This window comes from Asterias amurensis, chromosome 20 (genome assembly GCF_032118995.1).
Source record: "Asterias amurensis chromosome 20, ASM3211899v1".
NCBI classification, from domain to species: domain Eukaryota; kingdom Metazoa; phylum Echinodermata; class Asteroidea; order Forcipulatida; family Asteriidae; genus Asterias; species Asterias amurensis.
Window position 1 is genome coordinate 13,069,727 of NC_092667.1, and position 19,345 is coordinate 13,089,071.

General features: G+C 39.5%; 1 protein-coding gene across 1 annotated transcript; it reads right to left on the reverse strand.

Annotated features, from left to right (window-relative positions):
• Positions 1-993: 993 nt before the first annotated feature.
• Positions 994-13,046, reverse strand: LOC139952721 (uncharacterized; the record flags this gene model as incomplete). Its single annotated transcript, XM_071951922.1, has 2 exons — positions 11,949-13,046; positions 994-1,191 (listed from the first exon to the last, which is right to left on the reverse strand). Coding segments are annotated over exons 1-2 (1,296 nt in total), but the record flags the coding sequence as incomplete, so codon positions are not given.
• Between the last annotated feature and the right edge of the window lie 6,299 nt (positions 13,047-19,345).

Below are 19,345 nucleotides of genomic sequence, written 5' to 3' on the forward strand. Positions count from 1 at the left end.
GTTACAGGGTTTCACATTGTGTCAGAGTTTGGCGAAGGGTGTAATGGAGTGTCACATAGTGTCACAGAGTGTCGTTGACTACAGCACAGTGACATAGACTATGCTGGTGTTATAGACAGAGTCACAGAGCATCACTGTGCCTGTCACACTGTCACACCGTTAAGGAGTGTCGCAGAGCCCGCCTGTGGGCGACCGAGTGAGTGAGTGAGTGAGTGAGTGAGTGTGCAGAGCGTCACAGACTGTAACACTGTGACACATTATTTCAAATTTTCAACGAGTTTTACAGACTGTCTTAGTTTGTGCGCTTGAGGTCGGTGCATTCGTCTGTACTCGCCATGTCCCGAGGTAATGCTGATGACAAGCGATGACAATGTGACCAACCTCAGGACAGGGAACATGGGGGCGTTCCCATGTCATGACGTCTCAGTCAATGAAATGAGATGAGTGGATGTTGGAGTGATTGGTAATGGTAACCCGCTATAATGATCAGAATGTTATAGCCAGTGAACTGCATCAACCATGTGTAAATCTCTTCTTAAGGAATCAGTGTTGGTTCTGAATGGAAAGAGCCGCTGTTGTATCGACGTTTGGAACAGCATATGTCTCTTCTCGTCTTCAAGTGTTTCCTCAAGCCGAGCAGAATATACAGTTCGACTGTCAAGACCACACCGGCTCTTGTCACAGCCAAAACTCCCCACAAAAGAGATTTACAAATGGTTGTACCATGGAGGTAGAACACGCAACTTTACCATAGGTAGCGTATAGATAGGCCTACGTCTTATTTTCCACACAGTCATGCGAAGTTGAAATTATGGCTGTTACATAATCTTACTGAAGTCATGGCCAATGGTATGAATATTAATACGAATGGTATGAATACATGAATATATGAAAGGTTACTGAGGGTAGACCATGGATTACCTGATTCGACTTACTTCCTAGTCCGTTCCCATCAACCGCACTCGATACGCTTCTGACGTCACCCACACAAGCCTCGTTACCACGACCGCAGCAACGGCATAGCAGGAAACGCCACCTACGGCTGAGTTTGAGCAGCTTCTGACGATACTGTCGCTTCATGAGGACGTAGACAAAGGGGTCGATCACGTGATTGAAGATGAGAAGGTAGATGACGATGACAAGAACTACATTTGACGTGGAGCTTGAGAATGCCTTCATCAAACGCTGGATCTATTTGAAGAAAGACCAAAGTTTGCTATCATGAAACAGAATTACAAAATGTACAATTTAAAAGTGGAGTTAAAGGCAGTGGACACTATTGGTAATTACTCAAAATAATTATTGGCATAAAACCTTTCTTGGTGACGAGTAATGGGGAGAGGTTGATGGTATAAAACATTGTGAGAAACGGCTCCCTCTGAAGTGACGTAGTTTTGGAGAAAGAAGTAATTTTCCACGAATTTGATTTCGAGACCTCAAATTGAGAACTTGAGGTCTCGAAATCAACCATCTAAACGCACACAACTTTGTGTGACAAGGGTTATTTTTCTTTCATTATTATCTCGCAACTTCGATGACCGATTGAGCTCAAATTTTCACAGGTTTGTTATTTTATGCATATGTCGAGATACACCAACTGTGAAGGCTAGTCTTTGACAATTACCAATAGTGTCCACTGTCTTTAAAGACCACGTTATCTTTGTTTAAAATAAGCGTGACCATGTCAATCTTTGGCCTTTCTACCAGACAAGATACTGCACTGGTCGTAGGGGGACAGTTTACGTCATAATTGACCTCTAACGATAGCATATTTTAAAAGCAGTCGTCTTGTGTATGGTACTGTAGTTGCGTACGTTTTTAAAATGACATATTATTGTCAACGTCTCATTTCTACTGTCAGTTATTGGTTTTGCTAGTCCCATCATCCTTGCATATTACCTAGGAGTTTGTAAAAAATAAATTGGAAAAAAAACACCCCCAAAAAACAAAACAGGGCAACAACAACGCACATTTCAGTTATTAACTCCCGCATGGCGAATTTTCTTCCTTTGTGCTTATTAACAAAGAGTTAATCCATTTTACCACAAGGAGTCACATTTGATTGCCGTAAATGTACATCAATGGCTTGACAGAAGACTAATGCAAAGCTCATTGTGACTTCTGTTCTTTCAACATCGTAGTCTCAGTCAAGCCCTGCAGCCGTCTACAGCTTGTAACAGCGGCGAGGCAATCTTATTTCCGGGGTTTAATTTAAAATTGTAGCCTTCCCAACGTCAGAATCGAGCTGTCAGTCAAAGAAAAGCTTCTGGGCAAATCCGAAAAATTTAATTCGTGGTCCAAATGGCCAGCTGTATAAGGGTGTTCAGATTTGTACAAATAGTTTCTCCGTATTACTAAGTTACATGTGAACAACGTTTTTGTAACTTAATAAAAGTACTTCCTCAATTATTCCAACACAAAGAAAGCAACACATTTTAAACGATCTTTAAAGACGACATTTAAGTTAAAAGCCCGCAACGGCATGTTTGTTGTTTTGATGATTTTCCCGCCAAGGGAACTCGGCAAACTCCCACAAGGGGATAATAAACACCAAGCTGTCGGCAGCCAATCTCTCTCATACATTGGTTTAACGTCTATGTTTATGAATACTGCTGGTAATTTCTCAAAATTAGTTTTCGAGAAAGAAGTAATTTTCCACAAATTTGATTTAGAGGCTTCAGAATTAAATTTGAGGTCAGCTCTCGAAATCAAGCATCTGAAAGCACACAAATTCGTGTGAAAAGGTTTTACTTCTTGCATTATTATTTCGCACCTTTGATGACCAATTGAGTTCAAATTTTCACAGGTTTGTTATTTTATGCATATATATGTTGAGATACACCAAATGAGCAGACTGGTCTTTGACAATTACCAATGGTGTCCAGTGTCTTTAAGTAGCTGGAAGGCAATACTTAGTGTAGACTTGTAAAATCAGCGTTTAGCTTGGTAGGATTCGAACCCACAACCTTGTTATTGCAAGTCCTGCAGTCTTACCATTGTGACCACGTTGGAGTTTCGTCCGGTTAACGAAACGTTCATTTTTAGTTTCGTGCATAAAACATTTTAAGAAATTCTCATTTATTTCTTTTAATGAAACAGTACACCGTGATGAAAGCGAATCGAATGACATGACATTATTGTCCAGCGATGGTGAACTAAAAGCTAATATTTGTTTATTGTTGCCTTAGAAACAAAAACAAACAAGAGCTCAAAACAGCAAGAGCTGTAGACCCCACCGACGCCAATCATTTGACAATTAATTAAATACATTGCCCCTTGTTTTTGTTTCATCAGCTGATAGGTCCCTACCGTTGTTAAAACGTTTTATATAGGTTGAATGATGCTTCGTTCAATCACGCAAACCACTATGTCTCGGGTAAGAAAAACACACCATGTTTGAAGTCCAAAACTTTGATGGGTTCAATTAATCTAAACTCAGATATCAAAATGTAGGCCATTGGAAATGAAACATTGCGATTAGGCCTGTGTATGCTTCGGTTTTTAAAGGGCAAATTGTAAGTTTCTACTGTAGCATTGCAAGGGGACACAGGAATTTACGAGGGGTGTGGACAAATCACCTTCGTTGCCTCCGTGGAGTGTCAGACCTAAGCTATAATATTATCACCGTACGGAACATTTACGTCATTACCAGCACTGCAGACTGCACCGTTTAAAGGCACTGGACACTATTGGTAATCACTCAAAATAATTATTAGCATAAACCCTTACTTGGTGACGAGCAATGAAGAGCTGTTGATAGTATAAAACATTAAGAGAAACGAATCCCTCTGAAGTAACGTAGTTTTCGAGTAATAAAGTATTTGCCACGAATTTGATTTCGAGACCTCATAATTAGATTTTGAGGTCTCGAAATCAAGCATCTGAAAGCAAACAACTTCTGTGTGACAAAGGTGTTTTTTCTTTCATTATTATCTCGCAACTTCGACGACCTAGTTCAAATTTTCACAGGTTTGTTATTTTGTGCATATGTTGAGATACGCTAAGTGAGAAGACAGGTCTTTTAACAATTACCAATAGTGAGTGTCCAGTGTCTTTAAAGCCATTGGACACTTTCGGAACAGACAAAAAAAAGATTTACACATAACCTACGGGTTTACAGAAGGTAGTTGTGAAAGACTTCTCTTTAAATATTATTTCACGAAATGCTTTACTTTTTGAGAAAATATTAAAACAATTATCAATTCTCGATATCGAGAATTACGGATTTATTTTAAACACATGTCATGACACGGCGAAACGTGCGGAAACAACGGTGGATTTTCCCGTTATTTTCTTCCGACTCCGATGAACGATTGAGCCTAAATTTTCACAGGTTTGTTATTTTATATATATATAAGTTGTGATACTCGAAGTGTGGGCCTTTGCCAATACTGTTTACCGAAAGTGTCCAATGGCTTTAACTGACTCGATGACGATTATTTAACAACCGTCAGAGGAATTTGTTTTTTAGAATAATTATTGATAGATAAAGTTAACCTCAATTGTTGTGACAGTTGCAATCAGTCTTGTACCCAAATCACTATAAAATTTGCATCTGGTGAAGTTGTTGCTACAAAAGCTCATGCAATAATTTTTTTATTTATAATAATATTATGTTCTTTAAAAAATAAGATGGCCATGCCACACGAAGCAATTTACGGGCAACCAGTTCCAGGCAATCTAGAGGAGGGGAGAACGTCTACAAGTTAATATCAACATGATTTCCCACGGGACAGTGAAAGATACTGTTTTCTGCTAGACTGACCAAGTGTTCCTCTTTCGTGCAGATGTTTGCTCCAAGTTGTCAGAAAAAATCGCTTTGTGTGACAAAGTCTTGTTTCTGATTACTTATGCAGCAGCTTTATGGGGGAAAAGGGTGTCGGATGCAGTTGTGTCCGCCATGCAATACTGTCCGCTCCAGAAACTTTTGCATTGTTATGCAATCGTGTCCGGGGCTATGTAAAAACCGTCCGGTGGACATGTACATGACTGTGTACATAAATGTGCGCGCGTAAGCGAGCGTGCATGAACTGAACCTACGTAGTATGCCGAACATTTTCCCATGTCATTCATGACATGCAGTCAGCTTGAAAAAAAAATGGCGAACGTGTTCCACCGACCAAGGGTGTATAATTTACTGCAAGGACGGTTTTGCACGGAGGCGGACACAACTGCATATGCAAATGTGTCCGGGCGGACACAATTGCATTATGCAGCAGAGTCCGGGCGGACACAATTGCATATGCAAAACCGTCCGGCGGACATTATTGCATATGCAATAATGTCCTCCTGATAGTATTGCATATAATTCCATATTTTTGCAAGTCTACACGTAATGTTCTTGTGGTTGTAATAAATGGTCAGAAACTAAAAGTTACTGCGTGGACAACCGTTCCAGTTTGCTGTTGCTCCATTAAAGCCGTAAATTTGGAAACCGTCTGAACTTCTCGATAAAGGTTCGATTTTGAAAAGGACAAATCAGAAAGGAACACAAATGCTCATGGAAAAAAAAACCGGCTCACACTTCCTGCGAATGCGATACGCATTTTTGACATCACAAATTCGCAACGAATAATTCGCAACATCGAATTATTCACTTATTCATGAACCGGGCTTAAAGGCAGTGGACACTATTGGTAATTACTCAAAATAATTATCAGCATAAAACCTCACTTGGTAACGAGTAATGGGGAGAGGTTGATAGTATAAAACATTGTGAGAAACGGCTCCCTCTAAAGTGACACACTTTTCAAGAAAGAAGTAGTTTTCCACGAATTTGACCTCAAGTTTAGAATTTGAGGTCTCGAAATCAACCATTTTTATAAAAGCACACAACTTCGTGTGACAAGGGTGTTTTTTCTTTCAAAGTTATCTCGCAACTTCGATGACCGATTGAGATTAAATTTTCACAAGTTTGTTATTTTATGCATATGTTGATATACACCAAGTGAGAAGACTGGTCTTTGACAATTACCTATAGTGTCCACTGTCTTTAAGCCGAAGTTGTTTGTGCTTAGCCAATAGCCATAGTGCCTTGAAGCTTTACGTGATTCTAGTAAATCATAAAAACGAAAGATCGCAGCCCGGTTATACAAAAAAGCCCCCTCCCTCATCCCCCAGAAACCTTATACATGCAAAACTGCCAATCACAGCTTTTGTTTTCTAATTGAGTTTAATAGACCCACCCGTCGCTCAAGATTAACTGTAATTCTATCAATGTTGTTTTCCACTTTATTTCTGTAACATAATCTTACTTGGATTACGTGATTTAATCGGATTATTACCCAGGTGCCAAGAAAAAGTCAGCCTCGAACTAAATAGTTATATGTTCCAGGCTGACGTTTAGTTTGTGTCCGGTGGATTCGTCTCGAGGGACGGAATTACCATTAATTCTGAGCTATATTTGAGCTATTTCAGTCAGAGTGTTGACGCAGAGGGTGACATGATAGAGGTCCTGCCTATAATCAAGGACATGCTCTGGAATTTGTCAAAAGCACCGTGAAAAAAATGGCACCATGTTCCCCTGTCGCATGCAATTATGTCATCTATGCAATCCGGAGGACATTATTGCATATGCAATAATGTCCACCGGACGGTTTTGCATATGCAATTCGTGTCCGCCCGGATGCTGCTGCATAAGGAATTGTGTCCGCCTGGACACATTTGCATATGCAGTTGTGCCCGCGCCCCCGTGCAAAACCATCCTTTAAGTAAATTAAACGCCCTTGGTCGACGGAACACGTTCGCCATTTTTTGTTTTCAAGCTGAGTGCATGTCATGAATGACATGGGAAAATGTTCGGCCGTTGGGTACTCGCTGCAATCATACGTGCTGCATACACGTAGGTTCAGTTCATGCACGCTCGCTTACGCGCGCACATACATGTACATGTCCACCGGACGGACTTTGCATAGCCCCGGACACGATTGCATTATATGCAAAAGTGTGCGGAGCGGACAGTTTCGCATGGCGGACACAATTGCATCAATTGCATCTGACACCCCCCTCCCTCCAAACACTCGAAATGAAAAACACAAGTAAGCATACGTCAAAGGCTTAGGTGATTAATTGTGGAGGTATCCAACACTGGATTCCCACAGCGCACGTAGACCGACTGACTTTATGTATTTTCCGTCCACTGTACTATTAATATTTCGCAATTAAATGAGCAATTCGCGTTCTGCTTTGATTTTTTTTAAGACAATATTGCAAGGCCTCTGTTATATTCAACATATATTGTTTCCCTCCGTACTTTTTTGTGCAGACTATCACTCAATATAAAAACACACAAAGGGAACTATACAGTAAAGGTCATTGGTAATATACAAGCACGATGGGGAGGATAGCCGAAATCTTAGAATTCATTAAAAACAAATAAACATTGTGCTGGTCCCGCGGTTAAAATTAAATTTTTGACGGGAGGATATTGCATGAGGGACAACCGAATGATTTTTTTTTTTTTTTTTTTTTTTTCAATTTTTAAAGTGGTGTCTTTTTTTCAAAACAAACTTTTTTTTAATAAAATCAGACGAGCAGGGCTGGTTAGGTTGAGGGTGAGGCAAAGCAAAGGTGGACTCAATTTCATAGAACTGCTTAGCAAAAAAGAGCTGGACATCAGTCACAATTTTGTACACGTGCGACATGGTGTTTTGGTTGGTATACTTATTCTTGTAAACATTTATATAGTTTTGTGCTTCGCTACTTTTTGAATGGAAGCAATAGCATTAGAGCTCCTTTCCCAAAACTGAGAGTACAATTATCCTTCTGAGCTATAGCTGTGTGAGCAAAGAATGCTTAACAAACGCTTGACGCAAGTGCGGAATTCTCCGCTTCCGTAAGCGCCGATTCTCTGCTTACGGTATAAAGCAGAGCCATGAAATTGGGCCCTTGGTGACTGGTTTGCTGCTTAAGAGCATTTCAAAGTCTTCCATTCTTCCGAGCGGTATCTGGATCTACCCCGTATGCCATTGGCCCAATGTCATAGAGCTGCTAAGCAAACAAAATTGCTTAGCATGAAACTTCTTCCTTAGTTGATAAAAACAGGATTACCATCCAAATTTCCACATGACTTTCCGCATAAAGCAAACAACAGCTGAATACCAGCGACAAGCAATATGCAACAAATGGAAATTGGTTGGTAGTCCTGTTTTTATCAAGAAAGAAATTTCATGCTAAGCAATTATTGTTTGCTTAGCAGCTATATGACATTGGGACCAGATCACACAGAAAAAGAAAAAACAAGCAAACAGCAGCAATTAAATAGTAACATTCTAATTGAACAAAATCAGATGTTCGGAAAAACAACCCGGGTATTTAAAAGGGCCAATTTCTTCGAGTTGTGTTTTCAAACCGATCGTATTTGTACATGTATTCGTCCTCACTCCTCGACCAACATTATTACCGCGGCTCACATAAGGACGGTCCTGACAAGTTCTACCGTTGTTAACGGTACACCTTCGCGTGATTCAATACTCATCTCACTTTTAAGGAGTTGAGCCATGCAAAAAAGCTACTTCAGTCTTGATTCAATAGTTGCTTAAAATAGATCCAAGGAACGCCTTTCATATTTTTTCTTGACGTAAATTAAAAGAGATACGATTATTTTGGAGGTCGTGTAGTGCGTGGGTTGTGAAGGAGGTGTATCACAACGTAACTTGAGCTGGTTTATTTTTTATAGCATTATCAAATGTGAGATCGTGAAAACGGATGCGATTGGTGAAACCATAATGAATACTGTCAGAAAAGGGGGCATACAATGACCTAAAAGTGACCCCCCCCCCCACCCTTTGTCCCTTTCTCTGGGCCAACTTGCAGGACCGATTCCTTGCCCCACCTGAGTCCTGCTTTAATTTTCATCGGTCCAAGCTTTCTAAAAACCCACTTCTTGCTGGAAGGGTTACATCAACAATTGTTGTCCGGGTTTCGTGTTCTCATTTGTTTTTCCTCTCACAATATCTCCTTTAATTGAATGAAAGCAAACACAAGGACATTTTGAAGGAGTTTGTCAACATCTGGGATGGGCAAGTCTGCTCTCTTCCGTTGTAAAAGTGTTGATTTTATTTTAAACTAAAAGCCGTGTGCGTGGTTTTTATATTTTATTTTGTTTGCTTTCATTTATTTTTTTGAGAAATCTATTTTGAACCAAATATCCCGATCTCTCGGGAAGTTACATCAATAGTCAAGAATCCAAGCACCGATAACAAAAAGACGAAGAAAGGGATTTAAATCTAAGAAGAAGAAAATATTTTGACTCACCGCCAACTCGGCGCCGATTTTACGGAAGTTTTAATCCTGTTAAACCTTTAATGGGCTAGTATATATGGCGTGTTTACAACCATCACTGGAGGTCGTGTGATTGATTTAAAGCAGTATCAACGAGAATAATGCTTTGGATTTTTAAGCGAAATGATGAATGATCGGGAACACATACAAAACTGAATACAAAGAATTTCCATGAAAAATGTTAGTAATGGTTTGCGGTAACACCATGTGTGTATCTACTTGCCAGATAGAGTTTGCTATTTTTTAGAGAACTATCTCGCTATAATTATAATCTATTAGTTTTTTTTTCGGATTTTCGGGAGACTTTACAGTTCTGCCGTCGATTTCACAAAACTCTTCCTAACTTAAGACTAATATTAGGACTTAGGACGAGTCCCAACCCTGCACTGTAGCATGCAGACCTTAAGATTTATCCTAAGTTAAGACGAGTTACTCGTCCTAACTCGAGATAAGACGAGTCCTAACTCTTTGTGAAATCGACGGCAAGAGATATGGGCGTCATTTTGGTTCATTGAACCGTAATTGAGGTTTGACAGAGTTGGCTTCAGAAACGGCCTTGTGGGACGTGGGCGAAAATTCAAATAAATCTGAATTTACAAACATCTTCAGCCCTTCTTCTTAAACCTTCAAAACACAGATCCTTAATAATGCTACTCTTGGGAACAATTACTCAGAGTTTTGCTGCTGATCAAAATCTTTTGAATAATTCGATAAAAATGGAAATGCCATATGGATTGAGTCGTAGCGCTTTGATCTTGCCGAAATTGTAAAAAAAGTGCTTTGTTGTATAGTATGGTATGGATTTATGGAACTAAATAAGCTTGATTTTAAGAAAACATATGCGAATTGATTATCTCGTTAAAGAGGCATCTTTTTTATAACATGTGACGCTAGGTGTTCAAAACAGATGTGGAAATATTCCGTAGTTTAGGTTCGAAATAAAGAAAGTTTCGGGGGGGGAATTACACAATTTGAACAAATAATGGTAACATGTTGCAGAGATGCGTGTCAGGATCGCGCTGCGTTTATTTATTTTTTACTGTTCTTTAGCAACCCTGCAACACATAGACCTTATCGCAAATACCAATGCGCAAGCGCAGACTGTTGAATGAGGTGCATTGTGGGATAGATACGCATCAAATTTTGCTACCAGCTAGACCACAATGCACCTAATTCCAAGCTTTACGCGCGCGCCCCGGTATTTGCGAAAAGGTCTATTGGTTTAGCCTTCCCGCATGACGTATAGCCTTAAGCCAATCGCGCGCGTTTAATTTTCCCGCTGCTACAAACCGCACCCTCCTGTATTTTTCCAGTGCTTTTTTTCGTGTAACATAGGACGCTTTTTCGTTGTCACAGTACATTACGTAATACATCGGCCGTGGTTATTGTCCCCGTTTAGTTCTGTTATTGTTGTTGTTTAGTCTGTCGTTTGTTGGTGTTTGTTCTTTTGTTGATTTTGGGAGTTTAGGAGTGAGTGAGTTTGCTAGTGAAATTGAATGTTAGTTTTGATCAGAACGATTTTGATCGGCGATCTGAGAGCATGTTTTGATGGTGAGCTTAAGTGTTTAGAGACTGTACCAACTGCGTGAAGCTTCCTGAAGCAACAGGTAGACAGTCAACAAGAATTCTGTCTTGTTTGATCTGTGATCAAAAAACTATAGGCAAAACAGAGCCATAGTAACGATTCTTCCTAACCCCGGTCGACACCGCAACACTCAGCCTGAAGACGCCTCAAGTTAGTTCGCCCGCACAATAACCGTAAGTTTTGTTTGATGATTAATTTTGTATTTTTCTGATGTGTAAAGAATTCCGTATACTATTGATACTCTGCTAAAGTCGCATATTGGCATGGACATTTTTGAATGGGCAGACATCGTTAGATTGAATTATGAAGTTGCTGTGGGCAAAAGGAAATTCAGAAGTTCTTCAGAATTTACAGAGATTATCTTACGGAGATTATTTGTGAATTGGCGGTTACTGTTTTGAGAATTCATTCAATGGCATTCATTCTCTGTATTATTTATGTTGAGATATATCCAAAAAGCTTGCAAGGATTTCGGTTATTTATTTACTGTTTAGATGGCCATTATTTGGGGCTTCGATCTCCCGTCCATGAGACTCCCTATTTGAGATGAACTGAAAGACGAGGGCCGCTGTGAACTCCTGAAGTGGAGACTAAACTTAACGTCGTCTGTGTGTGATGTCATACTAGACTGCGTGCCAATCGCCATTCATCGTACGTGAACGTACAGGGAGACTAAAGACTATAGAGACGAGCTACCGTAACTTTAAAGTACAAGTATCTGTAATTTTTATTCATTAATTGATAGGAGATTGCTTTGGCCAATCGATAATAAGTGATTAAATTGACTGTGGGTTTAACTAATGATTACACCGATTTACCCAATGTTGTACATAACTGTAAATAATTTTTGTTGTAAATATATTATCTAAATTTAACACGGTCTCATGTAGTCATTTCTTCGTGTGTTTTATTTAGTTTATTACTCGGGGTCATCACTCATTAGTTCTTTTATATAATATTGGGGATAGTGGTGACAATGCGTGAATTAGAATGCGTGATAATGAAATTGAATGGATCTTTTATGAAAATTGGCCGGGAAAACCTATAGTAATTAAAAAAAGAGTTAGAAAACAAAACTTACGTAAAACGGTAACCATGAGAGGCTGAACACCAAAGAGAAAACGAGAATCATCAATCCGAACCTCATCTCAGTCTTGCCAGAGTTTGTCGGTCTCTGTGTCGAAGATTTCACACGGTGTCGAACAACGGGCCGCGAATTATCTCTACCATCGTTTAAGTCAATTGTACTCACATTGTCTACTTTGGCTAACTCATGCTGCATGTTCGACACCTCAGCATATGCAAGGTGGGATGACAATTGGACGGGGTCATTTCTTGAGGCACTTCTAAAGGCGTCGACGGACATGTTTAAAGCTACATCCCCATCCTCGCAGTTTGAGTTGACGGGTTTTGTCCGGTCATAGTCTGTGACCACAACTAGACGTTTGTTCAACTTCAACAAGTGAAACAACACAACGGCATTTGAGGCGTAGATGATCACAATAACTCCAAGTCCGAGAATGAAGAAAAGCACGTTGAAGTGAAAGTCGTAGACCGTAGCCTTTGCCTGTAGATCCCCGGGTGCCAAGCAGTGATACTCCTCGTGGATGTAAACTTTATACGCCCCGAATCCCATCACGGGAAGGCAACTTATAAGCGTCGCTATGAGAACAGAGATCGCGAGCGCGATGTAAGTTATTCTCCGTGTTGCGTGAGTGTGGTAGAAAAACGGGGTGCCCAGCGCCAGGCATCTATCGCAGCTCATCAGCATGTTGATCAGACCAGATACCCACGAGAAAATTAAGTTACTAGCCAAGTCCAAGTCGCACTGAATCAATGTGTTATTGTAAACAGAGAAGAACATCCCACGAAGGAGGAAAAACACAGTGGCGCTTAAATCCGTAGCGAGCAGAGCTCTGGTTAAAATAGCCGGGATGGTAGGTCGGTGTTCGTTGTTTTCTTTAGCGCACGAGTAAGTTATAAAAACAGCCAATATGTTGGCGATCAAACCGATGAATAATGAAACAATGATGCACGGAACAATAGCGTTACTCAGCTTTGGAGAAAGATCGAACTCGGTAGGAATATAGACCGTTGTATAACGGCGTGTGGTTTGGTATAGAATGGAGGTACCGGCCGTGGGTAGTATCCCGACGGGGTTACCCGTCTCGTTCTGCATGGTTAGAACTAGTGTTGACTGTTGAACAACTTCACAGTTGTTCTCCTTCAGCTTAGAAATGCTGCATTTGAATATCCAAAGACACGAGATGGTAACATTTCTCAAGAATGCGAAATTACTGTGCGTCCATCCTTCTGTGCGTTACCTGACTCTATCCCAGCAGTGTTATGATGCATAATATACAATTCGAAGTCTTATAGATGTGTGAAAAGGAAATAGATGGTTAAACACTATACACATCTTTCTCCTGAAGACGATCAGAGCATACCAATCGAAACGTCGAGTTGTTTAACCAGTGGTTCTCTATATCAGCTCGTAGGACATTGTGTTTCCGCAAACCTCCGTTGATTGGTTGATACACATTGCAAAAACTCATCTGTTAAATATGTTTTTAGGGGCAGGCCCTGATGACACTATAGGTCCTACCTACAACTGAGTGTGCATTTGACTCTCCACAGTTCAATTTCCCTTGTGTTTCTGTTGGCAAAGTCACACATCCATCGTGGTTTGATGCTGAAGAAACTCAAATTCAATGTCTAGTAAATGTCAATGTTGCCACATATAAATACCGAAAGAACACATTTCACACCAGTAGTTATGCATGCAATTTTACAGACGTGGCCGGGCAGCTTCAACGTGACACGGTTAACTTTTCCTCGCTGGTCCAAAACTCTCTCTCTACGAAGAGCGTGTTATGTGAGGCCGTCACATGCAGACACTCTTTTTGAAATGATCCCCCGCAATCATACGAGCAATCACGGTGCTGTAGTCTGTACTACCGTTCAGATTGCCAAATTCACTCGCCCAATGCACTCAGCTAGAATGTTTGCCTGTTGTTGTTCAGATCGGCAAATCAAAAACGACTACATTGTGGCCAGCTCAATGCAGTGAAAGTCTCATTAATAATTGTCGAGTAAGACTGACAGTGACAACAGAACACATCTCACTGAACTGAGTCTGCTGAAAATCTACGTTGGTGAATAAATTACTACGATAGCTTTAAGGTGGTTAGAGCATAAAAGCATGGAGTGAAGAAGTATGTAACCCCTTCAGTCGCATATTTCAGCAAAGAGCACCACGGACCACGACCCAAACTGTTTTAACCAACAAAGATTGCAAACAAATAATTGGTGGCCTGTCAACGGTTAAATGGGAACGCAACACTCATAACGGGATAAAAGTGAAACAGAAGCACTCAAGTGGAAAAAAACAAAAAAAAGATAGAGGGGGGGGGGGGGCGAAGAACGCAGAAAAGGAAAAAGATGAGTAGTCAAGGAGACAAAGGTGACATTGTTCGGACACAATGTGTTTGTTCGATTAGCTTCCCTGGGTTTCCCCCGCGGTGCTCACTCGGGTGAGCCCCTGACAAGGGCTAATCGAACGATTACTCACCCTCTCGTGGTGACGGCATGCACCAGGGGCCAGCACCAAGTGACCCACTCGACAAGCAGGGCACTTGGGGCTGACCCGGGGTGAGCCCCTGGAATGACGTCAAAGCTATTCGAACGTACCGGGGGCAGACCGGGGTTGACCCAGGGAAGCTAATCGATCGCACCCAATATAACTTGGGAAGAGGGTTACAAATGATCAATCCCTGTCCATCTTCACCTTTCACTTAGATTCATTATGCAGACGACCCCAAGTACAGCTGCTGCCTAACGTCATGTCGGACCAATCAAAACACAGATATAGAAAGCTTACGTCACTGCCATTTTTCCAAAGACATCATTGGGTGCGTTCGTTTAGCTTTCCCGGGTCGACCCCGGTGTGTGGCGGTTTTTTTTTTCCCAGGACGAACGTGTGCAGATAATTACCCACGTTCGTCTTGGGAAAAACAAAACACCACACACCAGGGTCGACCCAGGGAAGCTAAACGAACGCACCCATTGTATCCAATAAAATCACTGGTTCTGAATGGCAAGTATCTGTCTTTATTCTTCCGGATAAAGACAGAGGCCCGGTCTAGCTTTCAAGATGGTCGGTTTTAAAAACTAACGTAGATTGTAAACAGTATACATAAAAGTAAAGTATATTCATATATTATTATTTGTTTAACCAGTGTTCAACTGTCTTAATCCTTTTATGAATGCAGGTTTATACGGTAAAAAATAACATTCAAAAGTTGGTCGCGTCTTTTTTAAGATAATGCCGAAAATCAAGAGCGAATAATAATTTATGTCCAATATTGTTTTGTACATGCAGAAATAATAATCCCTATAATAAGAATCACAATCTGACCAGCGTTACTGATAACAACAACTTGTATCCTTTCGCATAACCACGAACTTTGCAGTGAAAGTTTTTTTTTATTTTTTTTTTTTTTATATAATATCGATCGAAAGCTGATGTTGGCCTTTTAGCAATGTAAAGATTGATAACCAAATGTGTTTACTTATACTGAACATGACAACATAAATATCAATCCAATTACAAAAACAAGATCTAAAGATACAGTTCCGTATCGTGGAAACAAAAAAACACATAATGTTAACAGTAATTTTCCTGAGATATAAACGTCACGGACCGGTTTTTATTAAAGATCCGTTTTCACGAAGCTTTCGGAAGTCATTTCGGTCGGTTCTTTAGAACTGACCAAGGTCGTCCAAACTTCCGTCCCCGCTAAAATAAAAGCCTGCGTGTTATTGTATAGGTCAATGTGATGGGGGAAATATTTGGCTTTTGATCGGTAGCACAAAAGCTGATGGGACTTGTTTTGTTTTGGTTTAGCAAAGAGGTAAAGCAGAAGTTGAGTTCGTAAATTAACACTATTTATTATTTACACTAATGCGTGACTGCTTGATGCTCGACCAAAATGGTGCAACGTTGTGCATCTTAGCGTACACACGGCAGTTTACCATTATTATTAAAGACAGTGGACACTATTGGTAATTGTCAAAGACTAGTCTTCACACTTGGTGTATCTCAACATATGCATAAAATAACAAACCTGTGAAAATTTGAGCTCAATCGGTCGTCGAAGTTGCGAGATAATAATTCAGATGCGTTCAGATGCTTGATTTCGAGACCTCAAGTTCTAAACTTGAGGTCTTGAAATCAAATTCGTGGAAAATAACTTCTTTCTCGAAAACTATGTCACTTCAGAGGGAGCCGTTTCTCACAATGTTTTATACCATCAACCTCTCTACATGACTCGCCACCAATTAAGGTTTTATGATGATAATTATTTTGAGTAATTACCAATAGTGTCCACTGCCTTTAATGTGTCTCCGCACGAGCGAGGGCAGCACATAAAACTGAAATTTCTTCATTGCCTTCTCTCTACTCGTTTGGCTCTATAATTAGAGCGTTGAGGACATAATATCCAGATTCATACGTCACCATTACTGTTATAAATCATCATCATCTCACAGTTCACTCAGAAATCAAATATAAAAACTCCAACTCGACTGGACATTCATTACTGCCATTTTTGCCATTTTGTACGTCCTCTTGTCAGTGTGTACACAGTTACAGATAGTAAACAATGAGTAGAATGATAATTGCGAGTTATTTGCAGACTGGAGTATTTGAGTTGACGGTACACAGAAAGTGAAGGAATTGGCGCCAAAAGTCATCGTCTGAAAATCGATGTCTGATTACAAACATTAATATCCGGAAATTATCATTATAATGTGTAGAAATATTGGATGCAAATCCAAACCCCTGACATTGGCAATTTACCGCCGATTGTTGAAGATAAAAATATCAACAAATATAAAATTAATGAAAATAATGATAGTCCAAGAAAATAAACACAAAATTACAATAAATAATAAAAAAAAACAAAAAAAAAAAAAACAATGCGAGTAGATATTGATATTTTAACTGATAGGCAGTGCTTCTGACAATTCCACCCCCCCTTTTTCTAAAGGTCATTTTTTACAAAAGCGCATTGATGTCGAATAGGCACTACATTTAAAAACATAATTATGATACATCATGTCTTTCAATACCATCATTCCTAGCCTCTACTTCATCGACTTCCTCGGGCCTATTTTCAAAACATAATCACGAAAACAGTTTTGATAACCTGCAAAAAATGAGGCGGAAATTTTACCTTTTCAACGTCCAGTAATGGGTAAAAAACTTTATAATGAGTAAAAACTTTAGGATTAAAATCAATATTTTCTTCCAATAACTAATTGATCCTTTTGATTAAATTGCTTTCTGTAACTGCGTTGCGCATTATAGCTATAAATATTCTTTTTAAGCACAAATTTCATTAAATTGGCAAACAGTTTTTACTCTAATTCAGATAAAAAATTGGCATCACTGATGACAAGTTTTTTTCCCAAGGGTGTTGCATCAGGTCTTACTTTTCAATTAAATTGTTTTTTTTTTATTGCGGCTATAATCAGAGGCCTTTAATTATCGCACTGCCAGCAAAAAGCTTGCCATTGAAATTGTGCCATTTAAGTTTTCTGTTAAATGTTACATTGACTTTCTTTTTTGTGCGCCTTGGGTGTCTCTATTGAGACACATAATTGCGCGTTATAAATTTATAATTATTATTATTATTATTATTGTACTGCTTTGAACACATTATGGTGTCTTCACCAATTACATCCAACACTAATTATTCACCTGGGAGGGATCAATTCTTATAAAATCCCCTCGACAAAACTAACTTAATGAAATAAAGTCAGCCATTTTTTTTTTATCACCATCACCAGGGTTCCAGATCTTAATTGGCATCAGTGATTAATCTTTTCACCGAAGGTACTTATTGGAAGCCCTCTCTATCGTTTCAATCATAATTGTATTTTTTATTATCGACTATTAAAAAAATGTTTTTTACCCACTGTCATAAACCTTCATTCAACCTACCCCCACGATTAAACTTGGTACTGCCTAAATGCACTGGACACTATTGGTTATTCAAAACAATTGTTAACATTAAAACTTACTTGGTATAACTAGTAATGGAGAGCTGTTGATAGTATAAAATATTATGAGAAACGGCTCCCTCTAACTAGTTACGTAGTTTTTGAGAAAGAGGTAATTTCTCACTCAAATATTAAACAACTTTGGGCCTGAAACCCTTTATCGTGCATCTGAAAGCACACGAAGTAATACAACAAGGGTGTTTTTTCTTTCATTATTATCTTGCAACTTCGATGACCAATTGCGTCCAAACTTTCACAGGCTTGTTACTGATGCAATTTTGGGATACACCAGCTGGTCTTTGACAATTACCGAAGGTGCTTAACGTATTTTTTATTTTTTTTTATTTTTTACACCCGACAACAATTATTCAGATGGGCCCCTGTTTTTATCCGCATGTTGTTCACGAGCATCCAAGTGTGACGTCAGATGTTCAGGCTAGGGCGATAATATAGGCTTACACTTGCAATCCCCATTGACAGCACTCACTTATTAAAAAAAAAATGAGACAAAAATTACCGTCAGCGGAAGCAACAAGGCGGCATGCTGGGTTACAATTCCTCATATTATTCTCCCAACGTCCTCATCTATCTCCAAGGATTTTTGTTCACCGAGCTTCAAAGACCCAACAAAATAAGACGATACGTGCCGCGTTTGTCAGATAAGGCGTGCGGTTTTTATTTTGCAACGCCAATCAACAACAACTGGTCCTGCTGGTATCTTAATTAATAACTGACACCGAAAGGTAAGATAATATTCGTTTAGAAATGCTACAGTTAGCAAAAAATGCCTTAAAGAGGATGCGTCGTCAAGATTAAAACTGGCATGTGGTTGTTCATGGTAGGATGGACTCTCACCTGCACGCACGCACGCACGCGTCCTCCCCGTCTAAGAAAATTATTTGCTAAACCGTGGAAGTTGAGAAACCGGCTAATAAACTTATTTCTTATAAAATAAATACTCTTTTTAAACAAGTTGAGCGCCTGTTGTACACCTTTAAGATGACCATGACCGAGTAATTATTTTCACGCGCCTGAGGTTCGGATGTGTCTTTGTTGTCTTTTTTTAAATTATTATTCTAAGGCCATGACTGTTATAATTAGAGACGTGCGGCTTCTGGTGTTCAAAATTACTTTCCAGTTGGGTTTTGGAGAGACAAGACCAATTTTTAAAATCGTCGAGAAGTGGTGTATTGATACTCGAACACCATCGCAGTCGTTGCTTTGATAAAAGCAAGTAAACAAAAACTGTTTCATAAATCATTGCATATAATTATTTGACAATAAATTTGATAAATCTTTTGAAAGGTCGATTCTTCAGTGACTGTCTCTGTAAAACAACGTTTAGAAGAAAACTCAATAACACCTGATTTTAGGCTTGCTGAGGTAAAACTTTCATCAACGTTTCGATTCAAG